This window comes from Peromyscus eremicus, chromosome 11 (genome assembly GCF_949786415.1).
Source record: "Peromyscus eremicus chromosome 11, PerEre_H2_v1, whole genome shotgun sequence".
Classification (NCBI taxonomy): domain Eukaryota; kingdom Metazoa; phylum Chordata; class Mammalia; order Rodentia; family Cricetidae; genus Peromyscus; species Peromyscus eremicus.
In genome coordinates, this window is record NC_081427.1 from 11079528 (window position 1) to 11094940 (window position 15413).

At 39.7% G+C, this 15413-nt stretch overlaps 1 protein-coding gene across 1 annotated transcript in view; it reads right to left on the reverse strand.

The window, feature by feature from the left end:
* Positions 1–554: 554 nt before the first annotated feature.
* Positions 555–15413, reverse strand: part of Dnah5 (dynein axonemal heavy chain 5) — a gene marked incomplete at its 5' end in the record, with an annotated part of 220050 nt that continues 205191 nt past the window's right edge. The window contains 3 exons of the mRNA XM_059276732.1: positions 555–1235; positions 11110–11341; positions 11750–11902. Of these exons, the coding sequence (XP_059132715.1) occupies positions 1084–1235; positions 11110–11341; positions 11750–11902 (537 nt within the window). The remainder of the gene's footprint in view (positions 1236–11109; positions 11342–11749; positions 11903–15413) is intronic.

A 15413-nucleotide genomic window follows, 5' to 3' on the forward strand; every position in this document is an offset into this window, starting at 1 on the left:
CATTTTAGGGCTTTAACCCTCCAATATTCTTCTTCTAAGCATTATATTTTTAAAAATACTATTATTTTATTATGCCATCACATCTGGTTTTAGTTTTCTATATTGTTATCTAATTTTTGTCCACATTAAAACTCATTTCATAGCTGTAATCATAGAGAGATCAATAGTTTGTCAATTGTGTCTTTTATTTTTTACTATGCTTGTCATTTTCTTCTAATGAGCTCTCCAATACTACATTTCATAGTTGTTTAATATCTCCTGTTATTGTTAGCATAGTTTTATTGTTGGACATTTGGAGCATGTCCACTTATTTCCTTTATTAAATACAACTTTATATATAAAATTTGCCTTCAGCAGGTTTAACCCCTTGGTATAGAGCAGTAAGAATCAAAGTGTTTGAATGTTTTTATGTTTCTTTCTCTGTTTAACTTACTTTACAGAAATTTTGGATCAATTTACATTATTCTAACAATCTGTGAGTATATCAGCAGTATGGACACCACACATTAATCAGTACCTTATTACTAATTATAAGTGAGACTGAGCATTGCTCTATGTGTTTGCACCCCAGGCTCACCCAAGCTGTCTATTTGCAATCTGAATCGATCTTCTATTTCATATTGTTTTATAAAAAGATCTTTTAATTATCTGCTTGAAGCCTAGAAAACAAGTCTCCTGACCTGACCAAAAGGCAAAAGGCAATAGAAACAAAACTGTCACAAGCTTCTCATGTTACCTTAGGGAACCTGGTTGCTGCCAGAACCACATTAACAGGCCAGCAATCCCTTAGAGGAAATAGCAACTGCTTAACATAAACTTCAGATAGAAAGAAGAAAATACATGATTAGAGATTTGATGCCCACAATTCATTAGGAGGTTGTTAATGATGCTTTTAAATCAATAAATATTTTTCAAAACAAGTGCAAGGGTCGATTGCCAATGACAAGACAAGTAAAATACAACTAAGCATCTAAGGAAGTATGTAGGGCAGTGTCACCTCATTAATTAGACACAGCCTGATTTATGCATGTCCAGCCCTGACAGAGAAATAAAGATTAAAATAATTTGGACTATGCATTTCTGTTACTTGACATCACAGAGAAGGGCAACCCCACGGAGAACCCAGTGTTCAGGGGCCTGGGCTGTCTTGAGGTCCACAGCAGCAATGTAGTTCAAGTCTGTTCGAACTGGTTTCTTGTAGATGGGGCAACAGTACAACCGGGAATCTCTTGCAGCTACAAAACACAATTCATAGTAAAAAGGAATTTGATTAATTTCTAAGAGAAGCATTTCAGAGCATAGAGCCAAGCTTGTATATTCTGGAAGTCATTCCAAAGATGGACAAGGTTAATAGAATGAAGAACCACCTTTTGAGATGGTAGGATCCCTGCATATGGCGGATACTATCATGGCAGCTACAGCAAGACAGTCAGCCTCATGTTGGCCTTATTAATTTCTCACCCATGACCTTGACAACAACTTCCACTCACATTCTTTCCCTTTCTCTCCACATATGAATCTGGCATTCCTTTCCACTCATTCCTCTTGACCTCAACTACTCAAGTCTTGGGCACCTACTTTCTCTTTCTTCACTACCATGTCTTGTGTTTGGCACAAGGATCCATTCACTTTTAATCACATTGTATAGCATTTACTTTATTGTCATCAGTTATTTACAACCTCATTTTCAACCTTCTGCGCTGTAGTTTTCATCGTATTTAAATTACAGGAGATGGAATACCTCCAGCCAAGCAAAGTGTTGTGAATTTCCTTTATAAGCAAAGGACTAAAAATAGTTAGGAAATGGAGAGACATCCATGGCCATGAGATTCAATTCTCCATTGAGAGAATTGGGAAACAAAGAAACAGCACAATCTGAGATTCAATTCTCCCTTCTTTAGAGTATAGGGCTAAATGTTACTTCCAAAAACAACTAGTACATATGAAATCCTAGTATATATCCTTCAAAAATCCTCCATAAATCATCCTCAGGCTCTCTTGTTCTCCATCCAGCCTTGGACACCCCAATGCTCACAGACAGAGCCAAGTCTGAGGAGCACTAAACTTACAGAAGTTATGCCAGCCCTCTTTAAGGAAAAGTGTGAAATTTTACAAATACTAATTAGACCTGGGAGCAACCTGGGAATTGAAGCTCCATTAGCTTTTTTTTTTTTTTTAATCCATTCTGCCCATAGCAGTTTGTCTTCATGTCTGTCTAACTTCCATCTCTGGAAGTAGCATGTTCTTCTATGTGCTCTTTTAGACTGTAAAACCTTTGCAAACAAAAGATTTCACCCACTCCAATCCCTGTACTGCTCTGGAAGGCACATGGAGCATTACGCACGACCCCCATGTGACTACTGAGATGGAACCACGTGTCATCAAGCGTGCAACTTGACTTAATGTGTTAGTTTAAAGAGTCTGGCACTGAAATAGTTATCACCTCCCTAACAAACTACAAAAGCAAGGTAGTAACAAAAGTTAAAATCCCATTATTTAATTCAATAGAAACTTCATCTAGCTATCTGTTTTTAAATATCCACCATAAATTACCTTGAAGGGTCACTAATATTTTATTATATTTTATGTATATCTCAATACAATGTAAGTATTCTGAAGTGATGACTCAGAACCAGAGGTGATCCTACCCTTAGTGGGCAAACAGGATATTTAGGGTTATCATAACTGCTTAGTATCTAGTAAGTAGACGCTGGGATGCTGCAACATCCTATAATTCTTAGAATAAGAGCCTGTGATGGAGTTATCCACACCAAAAGTGTATGTGGTGTGAAGGCTGACAACTTTGTGCTGAACAACAAAGTCATCTGTGTTATAGTGTTTAAAAGCCCTTCATGGACTTAATTTCATGAAAGTCATTATTAGTAATAGTCAAAAATAATATAATATCTAATTATCAAATTCTTCAGTTACTATTAGGATAATGCTAACTGTAGTAATTGGGCAGATATGTAGAATGCCATGTCAGTGTGTGGCACATGCGCACACATGAGCATGCATGCACACATGTGTATAAAGTTCTGATCAAGTGAATGTCTGACAAGAATGAATCACAGAAAATTAACTATACTAACAGATATGTTTGAATACTTTAATTCTAGGACCTATACCCATCCACAAAAATATACAACTAATTGTTCCTGTTGTAAATGTGATTAACAGCCATTTTATAAACCTTGAAGAAAGTCATTAGAGTTTTACCTCTGAGTCTGATGATAATTATAATAATTATACCTTGTACAGTATGTAACTACTTAGATTTTAATTCCAAAAAAAATGGAATTATAAAATAATAGAGTCATTTTTAGTAAGCAAAGAAAAACAATTCTCTGAAATGTTTATCCAGTTTTATTTATTTTTAATTGCTTCTTAACCGGAGGCATGCACGCCAAGTCACAGCACGTAGCCTACGTCTGCAACAGGATTAGAAGTCACCCAAAATATAATTTCATGGTGAAAATGCTACTACAAAACAGATTGTGTGTGCCCAATCCCCTGCTTAGACAAGTAACTTTGAAGACAAATGTTCAGCAAGAACAACTTAGCTACATATGTTTCAAGCCTTAGGGTTCCAGAAAACAGATGGGGACACGAAAACTGGCAGACTCCACACTTTAGGATCCTAGATATTTTAATAAAACGCCTTGGAGAAATTCTGTTTTCTAGCCACTTAACATCCCCATCTATCCCATACATTCATTCATACACACTGCATATGTTACTGCAAATATCCAAAGTAACCAAGTTGGGAGTCTTTAAGCCATTCTTTTATTTGACCTCCCTGTTGCTAACATTTAGATTACTAAGCATTTTACTCCATAAATGTCATTTCTTCCCTCTTTTTTTAAATCACATAAAATCCTGTGATTTAAAATGGTAATGATAGTGATACTAGTAAAATTACTTCATGTTGTGTCTTCTAAGTGCTCAACACTGTCAGTTTGATTGTTTCAACAGCTCTGTTGTGGGTACTGTCATTAAGTCGGGTCCTTTACTCACGTTACAGATTAGAAAGCTGAAATATAAGGAAGTGAAATATTTCTACAAGATTGTCAAGCCTTAGTGGCAAGCTGAGAATCAAAGCTGGCCAGCAGGGCCCACAGCCCACTAGGCTCCTAATCTTTGCCACACTTGGCACATGTCGTGCATGGCTGCCTCTTGGTCTTTGCAGGGAGATGTGACAATGAAGTAGAGAAAATCTGACACCCTAGTTGAACACGTAGCACATTCCAAAGCCATGTGATCAGGGTCTGCACACATCACACCCAGCATTGCTGCTGGGGAGCTGCAGTCACTGGCAAAACTAAGAACTTGAAACTTCAATTTCCCCATCTGTAAAGGGAGAAAATAACATTTTATAGATTTGTTGTAAAGTTTAAATGAGATAATTATGTGAGTGCCCGTTATAATATAGTACTCTGGATGTCACACATGCCTACACTGTGTCATTTGCATCCCCTCAACACACATGCATATACATGCATGCATACACACATATTCTCATGTTCACACAGATATACACACACATGCATGAACATTCATGTACACACACACACACACACACACACACACACACGCATGCACACACATTCATGCACATCCATGCATGCACACACACATAGATGTACTTACAACAGTTTTACCTTTCACTAAGAAAAATTCCCCAGACAGATGCTCCCCATTTCCTTGACAGAGTTCTGTGTTTATAAGTTAGAAGTGGATTAACCGCTGTGAGGCCCAAGAGTCAGGAGGTGGCCTCCCAGTCACCTTATGTGGCTTTCCCAATCTCACATCCATACCCATACCCATCTCACACAGTCTTGGATGTGAGCGGGTCAAGGTGCACTGTGAGAAAATGCATTTATCTGGCAGGAAATAACCTCATGAGCTTAGGAAATCCTGAAACCTCCCTAGACTCCACTGAGTGTTCAGAAGTCTCGCCTTAATCCCCCAAATGTTCCAACTCTTGTGCCCTCCAGCTCTTTGTAGCTACAGCCTTGAAGTTGGTTTAGATGCAACATTCTGCCCGTGTAAGTAATTCCACACAGCAGCACACTGCCTCCTGTATTTCCCTCACCACAGCTTCCTTTGAGAATAGAGAATCTGGTCTGTGTACCTCGTTTTCCCAGTTTGGAGAATCTAAAACCTTAGTGTTTCTCTGCAATGTCCTCATGAGAATCATGAACAGTTAAATTTAAGAATATGCCATTCACATACTTCAATGTTAAAACAAATATTCAGATATCTTCCTTTTGAAAATAAATGAATTAGTCTTGTTTCTGCGCTTCAATAACAACTTTATTTTAAAGTGATAAATTACCTTCCATCTTAATGTAAAAACTATTAACTGAGAATTCTAATTTTAAAGTGCTACACTTACAGTGTCCTTCGGTCATTAACGATGCCATGTTCCTGTATCTCAATTAGAATTGTTATTTAGTTATCAGAATGAGATGAAATGAAATGTTCAGCAAGAAAGCACCAAGAGGAGTGTCAAGGTTTCCATTAGCAAATACAAGTTTCTTCAACCATAAAGCAAAACAGGTTTCCACCTACATCTACTAAAACAAAGAAAGAATAACGAACTGAATTTTATGTTTATTTTTCAGTACCTTGAAACTGATCCTTTTTCCTTTGCTTATTTTATCTCCCTGCCTCTTACCTGCTGCTAATGAGTCTCAGAACTGACTAATACCCAGCAGGATGGGCACGGTTGTCCTGTAAAAATCTGTTATTAAATAACAAAGAATTGCTTGTATTATGAAATTATTGCTGCATTATGACCATGCTGAGATGTTCAATGTCAAATTGTTGTGAACTTTTACAGTTTAGTCACAAGGAAAGAAAAACAACACTTAACTCACTGTAGGAAGGACAGCTCTTTCTTTTTATAAGGGACACATCTTCACAACACCTTGACTAGATATGATGATACGATGACACAAGCTTTCAAAAAATATATTTTGGGCAAAAACAATATTTCACTAATATTTCTATAAAATAACTCCTGCCCCAGGCCTTCACGCGGACAACCCCAAAACCAACCATCACGACGCCTCGGCTGGATCTTGTCTCGGCCATTCCAGTCTTATTTACTCTTCTAGCTTCAGCCACAGAATCCAAGCACCGCATGTGCCGAGCAGAGTGCTGAGAGCCTTCGCTTTCCTCCTCCCTTCGTGGGCGCCACTTCCTTCAATCCTTCAACACTAGTTCTCGACCAAAAACATTAAGCTCCTTGGACAGGAACTCTCCAGCTAAAGTCTGTCTAGAAAACTCTGGAAGAATCCACCAAAGAATCCACCCACCTATAAAATGATCTCAATAGGTTCAAGTTCTCTCTTCTAACCCATGTTCACCTCCTTCTGCTTGAACAACCTCCTTCCTTTGTTGTACATCTAAATACTGGAAATACGCAAATGTTCTAGACTGAGTCTATCTTTTTAATCCCACATTAAACTTTAGAAGAAACTTCTAGAACCATAGGAGTCCAGTTCTGAAGCGAGACATACTAACACTGACATCCCAGCTCTGCTGTTTACAAGCACTTACGTCCCCTGAGACTGAGTGCCGTCCTGCTAAAGAAGGGATAAAGAACAGGTAAGAACAATGAACTGTTGAGTAATCGCAGGGAACGGAGATATTTCTAGAAAGGTCCGGGGGTCTTTGGTACACACCACAATTTAAAATGAAAACTGAAAGTATTTTTTTAATGTTGTCACTATTGCTACAGTTAGTGTTAAACATTGACAAACAACTGTACCGAATGTATTGGCAGCTCCTCCATATAATGCTTTTTAAAATATGTATACAGACTTTATCTCTTGGATTGACCTCTACTTCCTCCTCCTTCTCCTCTTCCTCCTCTTCCTCCTCCTCCTTATCATCATCATCATCATCATCATCATCATCATCATCATCATCATCATCTAGCATTTCTAGTCAAAGGGAAGTGTATTTTCACTGAGATCTCCATGATCATTCCAAACTCTCCAGCTGACCAGATGTTAAACCAGAGTTCAAGAGTGGACAGTGGAGAGCTGGGCTTTCGTGTACCTGAAAATGTAAAGATGCTGAAAGCCCCCTGGTCCTGCTCTTCCTTTCCCTCTTGGCCTCTGCAAGAGATTGTGCTATGATCCCACTGGCCTTGATTTTGATTCAAGAACCAGCAAGAATGTGTGGGATTCTATTTCTTCTATCTATCTCACCCCTCTGTAATTAGAGGTACATTATTGACAGGTTGTATTGCTCCACAAAGGTAACATAAACTGAAATATGATGGGGTTGTAGCACAGCTGTGGTCCTGTTTCTCTCTCAATCCTGGCAGAACTCCACCTAGAGGAACACAGTAGCACTGTTGGGTGCCACGTGTTCTTGGAACAGTCTCTAAAATGGACCACAGCTGTCCACTCTGGGACTTCATTCCCCTGCACTTCTGGAGCTTGCGCCTTCTGTTTGAGAGATTCTGCAACCCAGGTTCACTGTGCTGATTTGAATGAGAAATGTCCCTACTGGGTCATTTACTTGAACACTTGGTCCCAGTTGATGGTGCTTTAGGAAGGTGATGGAACCTTCCTGGAGGAAATATGCCACTGGGGGTTGGCCTCAAGCTTTTATGAAGTGGCTCCTCCCCGCCTGTTTCTCTTTCCCCCTGCCTCTCCCCTACCCCTCTCTGTTTACCATGTGCAAATGAAATACAGTCTGCTTCCTAACTAATCACACTTCTGCTTCCATGTCTCCCCACTGTGATTAAATCTCTAGAACTATAAATGAAACATAAACTCTTCCTTAAGTTGCTTTTCGGCAGGGCCCACTAGTACAGCAACATAAAGTACTAGTACATTCATGATGCACATGCCATGGATGCCCCCAAACATGAAGTCCTTCTCTGTCCCCCTCCCCTCCTCCACCTGTCATACTAAGGACACACTTCTCTCTGTCTTGACTCTACAGGTTCCCACCTCACACTTAACAATTCTGCTTGTGCTTTCCTGCAACATGCCAAGGTACCCTGTTACCTCTCTGCTCACCCTCTTCTCCTCCCTCTCACAACCTCTTCTTCTCCATCCCTTAAAAACTGGTCTTCTTAAGGAAAATACAGTCACGACACTCACACAAAATAATCTCAAATCTGGAAATCAACCACCTCCTTCACACCTGAACACCCTCTCCCTTGGCACCCTGATCCCATGTCAGTCACCTCCAGCATACAGAAGTCCTGTTCACTGTGTCCTCGCTGCATTGTGGGTTCTCACGCATACCTACAGATTCGTTCCCACCCGTTTATCACCCACCCTAGTTGTGTATACCCACCATTTTTCTGCTCCTCATACAGGATATAGTTAATGCTACCTCATACCTCTGCATACTTCCTTGTGCTGCTGGAGGTCAGCAGGGCCTGTTTTGTCTCTGAGACTCAGCACAATGTTCCCTCCTCACTGAATTCTTAAATTATTTCACACTCAACCATAAATGTGTGTGCTCTTCTTAGATGTGGAGAACTGTCTGTGCATTCACTTATGGTCAATGTTCAGTAGTCACCTCATTTAAAGCTAAGAAGAAATTCTTCTGTTCTCATGAAATGTGGTTAGCAAACAAATGGCTAAAAAAGTCAAATAACACAATCTGCAAATATATTTGTTTTTTACAAAACTAAAAAAAAAAGCCATCAATAATGCAGGTTAACAAATGCTGAGCTGTCACTCACATTTTGGGAAATGACAGGTTAGCTTCCTGCAAACCTCTGAGCATGTCACATTTGTCATCAACAAATCAATATATAATCTTGTTTATGTGTTTTTCTGTTTGATAGCACTTTTTTAAATGTATCCTGGTGATTCATTAGCATACAATATCACCAGGACCATAACTTGCAGACATAAAGGAAGTCTGTCTAATAGATACATTTTCTCCATAAGGTATGTTACGAAGACTTCCTATCCCTAGAAAAGTAAGTTGTCCTTAAGTACTATACTGGGAGGCAGCCATATTGGACAGAAAAATAAATTATATATAATGTACATTATTATATATACGTACATATAATAAACGATGATGCATAATAATATATGCAATAATTACAAAATATATAATATATTGACATGTAATATTGGATATATTTATATATATATATAATATAACATATTATATATAGAAGAACAATAGAAAATGGACCACGAAAGTGGCATTTGTTTATAGCATAATAGCTCAAACCAAAAGGCTGAGCATTCCCACGTTCAGCCTCACCCAGGAGCCAAGGTGATTATTAGGCAGCTCAAACACTGTGCTTCTCTGTGTACATCTAGAGATGACTGCAGGTACTGACATCAGTATTAAGACTAAACTTTAGTATAAACACCAAATCCACAAGGAGCAAACCTGACACTCGCTTCCTGTATCTCCCCCAAGCTTTGAAACTGAGTGCCACTAGAACAGGAATCCTGTCTGGTCTTTGCTACTGCAGCTTTAGCAGCAGAATGACATTTTTCAGATGGCAAGAATCAGGTAGATAGTCACTGCATGACTAGATGAACTCATGCTATTTCCCTCTACCAAGAAAAGTCTTTCTCCAACTCCCAGCCATACTTAACCCAAGCTCATGGGCAGAGGTGTTTCCCCTCTAGGTTACCTAAACATTCTGAACACATCTCTATCATAATATTTTTCTAATTGTATTTTAATATTAGTTTGTACTGGTCTTGGTCACTGGGCCGTGCGTCCTTACAGTCAAGACCTGGTTCATAATTATCTTTGTCTACCAGCATGTAAGGTTATAGCTAGTATATGTTAAATAAGTAGCAAATGTTTGTTTGCTTAGAAATATTTAAGGGCTGCAGAAAAAGCTAAGCAGGTTAGAGTGCTTGCTCTTTTTGCAGAGGCCATGGTTTGTTTTCTAGCACTCACATGACAGTTTACAATCATCTATTAACCCGATTGTAGGGCATCTAGACCCCTCTTCTGGCCTTTGTGGACAGATACTAGGCATGCATGTAGTGCACATATAGACACAAAGACAAAACACTCATATACATAAATAAATAAATACTTAAAACAGGAGGATTCCAAGTTTAAGATCAGCATTTTCCTTACATGTGGGAGATCCTGAATTCAATCCTCAGTACCAAAATGAAAAGAAATATGGAGTTTACAACCTCTCTTCCATGAGCCAACTTTCCAAGTGTGATACTTATCTATGGTGTCAGAATATCATCATCCTTTAAACATGTTATCTCTTTCTTTACTTATTCAAAGAAAAAAATCATTTGTGCTTATATCATTAAATCACTTCTTTCTAGGGACCCACTGTCATGGCTATCTCTAGAGTTTATAGCTCATGCTTCCAAATGAACTATTCCCTAGAGAGAATTATAGAGAAGTTAGTTGGAAGACAGTTGCATTGATGTAACAAAGGCCTCTAGAAAATGTGAAGCCAACAGTGGGAAACACTTGATGTATTTTTAGATTTCTGAAATAGAACTTCGATAATGCAGAAAAATGCATGCCTTGTCGAAACAGTGTTATATCCATTGGATAAAATAGGAACCCGCCATTTTCTCCTTTAAGCTACACAATTAGCCTAAATGTCCCCAGATTCAGTCTATATTTCACAACCTGACTCAAACCCACAAACTAGTAGAGCCACTTCTCTTGGCAAGCCCTGTGTACAAAAAAACAGAGTCATATTACTTGCCTCAACTCCCTCCTCCTGTCCATTCTTCAATACCAGGCCAGAGCCAACAGCTCCTGGTGCTCAGTTCCTGGCCTCTTAGTTCCACAGTTATCTCATACTTCTTCTCTCCATATATTACTTTCTGTTCTCATCTGTGAAACTGTATCTATGAAGGCCCCCATCAGTCTTCATGCATATGTTATCTGCTTTACCAGGCAGGCAAGAACTGACTATTGTCTCTATAACAGCATTCAAGAAAAGGTCTGGAGATCAGTAGATAGTCATGTAACATGGATATGAATATGGAGCTGGTTGATAAAACAGTAAAATCCCTGTTACTTGATAGTAAAGTCATAAGACTATGTATTTATAATGTCAGTCAATGCTGTAATACCAACCCTCTCTGGAGGTTCAAGACAACTTACTGTTGTTTTCTGCATAAATCCTTATGACAGGCATCAACTCAAAAAGCACTTTGGGCTTGGATTCAATGAGTCTCATGTTCCTTTTGTCCCAGCCAGCACCCTCAAGATATAAGCCGTAGACATAGACCCCTTCTGTGGGAGGGGCAGAAACGTCATCCTTCATCAGTTTGGTGACTTCGTTGCAAAGAACCATATTGTCCAGAGCCCAGCCTTTGTTGGCCCGAGTTATTTCCTATTCAATTCAGCAAAAAAAAAACACAGGGAACAATTAGAAGTCTGTCTTCATTGGAGAAGCAAAATTATGATCAAGTTATTCAAGTTATCCTCATTCAAATGAACTGGGGTAGTATTTAAAGAATTTAAAAGATTCTCTCATTTGAAAAAAAATATCCATTTCCTAATTTAACCATTTGCACTTTAAATGGGGAACTATAAAATTAAAATCAACATAGAAATAAAAATAAATATTTGAAGTTCAAGCTATCAGTCTGGGAATAAATAGCTATATTTATACTGACAACAAGGTAACTGCTAGAACCAAACAGAGGTAGTCAATCTCTGTCTTATTATAGTCTTTAAAGCTATAAGGAAAGAAGAGGGAAATTACAGCAACACAATGAGCCTAAGTCAGAGCCATTACCTGTCGCATTGCAGTTAAAAACCCCTGGGGGTTAAAAAAGCCAGTCATCCAAAAGCAATGGGGTCGGCCATTGAAAATCCAGGAGGTGAACTGGCAGTTTCTTTCTAAGAGTTCAGTAAACCAGAAGCCCAGTGTACTTGAAACCCATGAGGCCTGAAACACATACATTAAAACAACCCTTCAATGTAGGTTTGATTCAGCCATGTCCTTTAAGTCTTGAATTTCCCTTGAGCTCTGACCTGTAAACTTCTCAGATTATTCTTTCTCCCTCGCATTAATGATGTGAAAGTAAGTTAATGATGTGAGTTCACAGAGCTGAGAAGCATGACACTACCACCACCTTCTACCTGTGAGTATATTCATCACTAACTCTACTATGAAGAATCAAAACCATCTACAGAATGGAATTCAATAGGCATAGTTATCAATCATAATTAGGCTACAATTTCAATAGATGCTGTATAAAGACAAGATTTCTATTTACATAAATAAGTTCATGGCATCGTCAAGATAAGTCAACACTTTAAAATGCGTTCTGTGCACAACACATCACAGAAGCCATTCTCTGCCTATTTTAATGAAGTAAACAACAGTTGTGCTCTTGAGTGTGTATCTCGTTAAGGAGCAGAGAGGGAAACCTAGCTCCCTTTACCATCCACAATTTATTTGTCCATGTTGCTCCTAACTTTCTCCCCAAATTCACTGGAGTAATTTCCTTTATGACAACGGGCATGGATGTCATTAATGCAACAGGAGCAGCACCGTGGGGAAGAATCTGCAAATCATAGGTTATAACATTTCACTGTAATTGCAACATTTTCAGTATGAATAAATGTCGTAATCAACTTGGGTAGGTATCCCACTTGAATTTTAAATATCATTACAATTAATTTGCCTATATTTCAAGAGCTTCTGTAATTCTACAGACTGATAGTAACATTAATGGAAGAAAACTGTATAAAATGATCATAATTTAAGAATTAGGTAGCTCATTCTAGCCTACCTTTATAGGTATGTTAGATAAAAAATGTGCTAAAAGTCACATTTGGCCTCAGAGTAAAGGGGCTCTTAAATGAGAGGCTGCCACCTGCAAAAACTCTTGTTCTGTTCCAGCACCTCTCAGGGGCTGGCAGGGCTGAGTGAGATGGCTTAGAGGGAACAAATTTGTAAGGCCAGTGACTTGGAAGGTTCTCCATCTGTCGGCAGTAAGAATGGGAGTTCAAATGGGAAGTGTTCAGGCCTTTGCAATGAGTTTGTGAAAGGTGAGAAAGAAGGAAAGGGGCGGTCAATGCTGATTCAGAGTTCCCAGGCCATGTGACTCAAGATGCATAGTGACATCGTCAAATAAGGTGGAGACGAAAACAAGATGTCCTAGTTGCCAAATGTTGGTCAATATCTGGGTAAGATATGTGAGGCTCAGCACGGATAAGCCTCGTGAGTGTGTGTGTGTGTGTGTGTGTGTGTGTGTGTGTGTGTGTGTGTGTGTGTGTTGCACTCATGTGATTGTGTGGGTGTGGCTATACCCACGTACACTACACACTTTAAGAAACCAGAGGACATCAGGTGTCTTGCTCTATTACTCCCCACTCTCCACTTGCTGTCTGAGACAGGCTCTCTCACGGAACTGGAGCCTGCAGTCTCTCAGGATCTGCCTGTCTACATCCCCCAATGTTGAGGTACAGCCGTGTGATTCCACGCATGTATGAATTTTAACACGAGTGCTGGGGTTTTGACCTCGAGTCCTCATGCTTGTGTTAGCAAGCACTGTTACTTACTAACACAGCGTCTCTGTCCTAAAAAAAAAAAATTCTTTCCTCAGACACTGCTGGTTCCAATCCTGTCAAATATCTTTCTATTTTGCTGAAGAAATGCAAGCCTCCCAAAACCTCCTTCTGCCCATCTCACCTCTATCTCGTGCCTCCCTCTGTATTCTCAGCCTGGCCCCATCCTCAACAATCCTGCTCTCCCAGTCCTGCATACTTCATCTTTAGCATCTAGTGCCATGAACAGAAGATACCTCTGGACCCTACACCTCTTCCCTAAGCATTGCCTCCACATCTTCTATATACTGATATCATCCTCCTGCAGGGCAGACTGCTCGCTTTACAGCCTTCTGTCTTCCTTGTACACCATAGCCCTCCAAACGAGGGCTGTCACAAATGCCCTTATCCTTTCTGTTATCTGCTCTTCACTTTGGAAACATTTTCTTCCAAGGAGTCTTGTGCCTATACATTCCATCTTATCCATTCTGGCGTCTGTCACCTAATGATCATCCGCTGGTAGTCATGCTGGCTTACACTTACACTCAGTAACTCAGAAACTCAAAATGGCGATGGCGGTGACGGTGTTCGAAGTGGTGGAGGTAGAACTGAAGATGACTGTGGTGAAGGTGGCCATACTGGAGGAAGAAGTGGTGCTGGTGCTGGTAGTCGTGGTGGTGGCCACAATAGGGGCAGCAGAAGCAGACATGGTGGAGGAGATGGTAGTGGGAGTGATAGTGTGACAGTGGCAGTGGTAGAGCTGGGAGTCATTAGTAATGGTGCAGTCTTGCTAATAACCACAAGCATTTACATGACACTGGCTACACACCATGCAATCTTATGAGCAAGGTAACATCAGCATCCATAAGAATAATTCATTTAGCATAGTACTTTATCAACTAACGATCATCTCAGATCAGGCTCTAAGTAGCCTCCAGAACACATTTCTTTATTCCTCTACTCCCACATTCAAACCCCAGACACATTCATCATCAAATACTGTTTGGTTGGGAGGCATGCTCTTTCTACACTCCTGAATTTTCTCTATTGCCTGACAGCTCCATTTATATAACCCTCTGGATACCTCTACACCCTTCCTCTCATACTAATGAAGTAAAGAAACTTATTTAGCTGGAGATTGTTCCAAATAGAGGTTATCAAACTGTCCATGTGCTTTCCATGCTTTCCAGGCTCCCAAACAGTTAGGTTGGGTCCCTGGCTCAAATACTGATTCATAGACTATAAATGGAAAAGCCACGGGGCAGCTCCTGGCTAGGAGGCCTACATCTAGTTCCCTTGACCATTCATCTGCCCTCTGGTACGATAACTTCAGAGTCCCTACGTTCCAGGTGGCACAGCTTTCAGATCTCAGGGTCTCCACTAGGTTCTCATAGAGTAATTTGGTGGAACAAGGGGCCCACTTGACTTCTGAGAAACATATCCAAGTTGGTAAATGATAATACAACAGCATCTCCTAAAATACATGAAAATATGATTCAGTGTGTCATATATGGGACAACAGCTTTTTGGAACATCACAGCACTTTCAGGAAATACATAGATTCAGGGAGCTGAGCTCTTCCTGTTTTGTTTAGGACTGAAGTGTCTGTAGGAAACACACAGCTTGCTCACTAGCTACTGGAGGATGAGCTGCCCATTGCAGTGCTGTCTATGGGTAAACTTGCTAGTTTTAGGTTCTATTTTAAGAAACCCTCTTGTCAGCCAATATCATACATATTCTCTAGCAGTAGCCTTTTCAGTAAATGCTCTATAATCTTCCAACACTGTGTTGACCTTTACTTTTTGAAACCAAGTAGGAAAAGAGCCAAATATTGAATCTTCACAATCAGGCTAGTCTATACCACCCCCAAAACTCCAGTTTCCCATTTCATTCTCTAACCATAA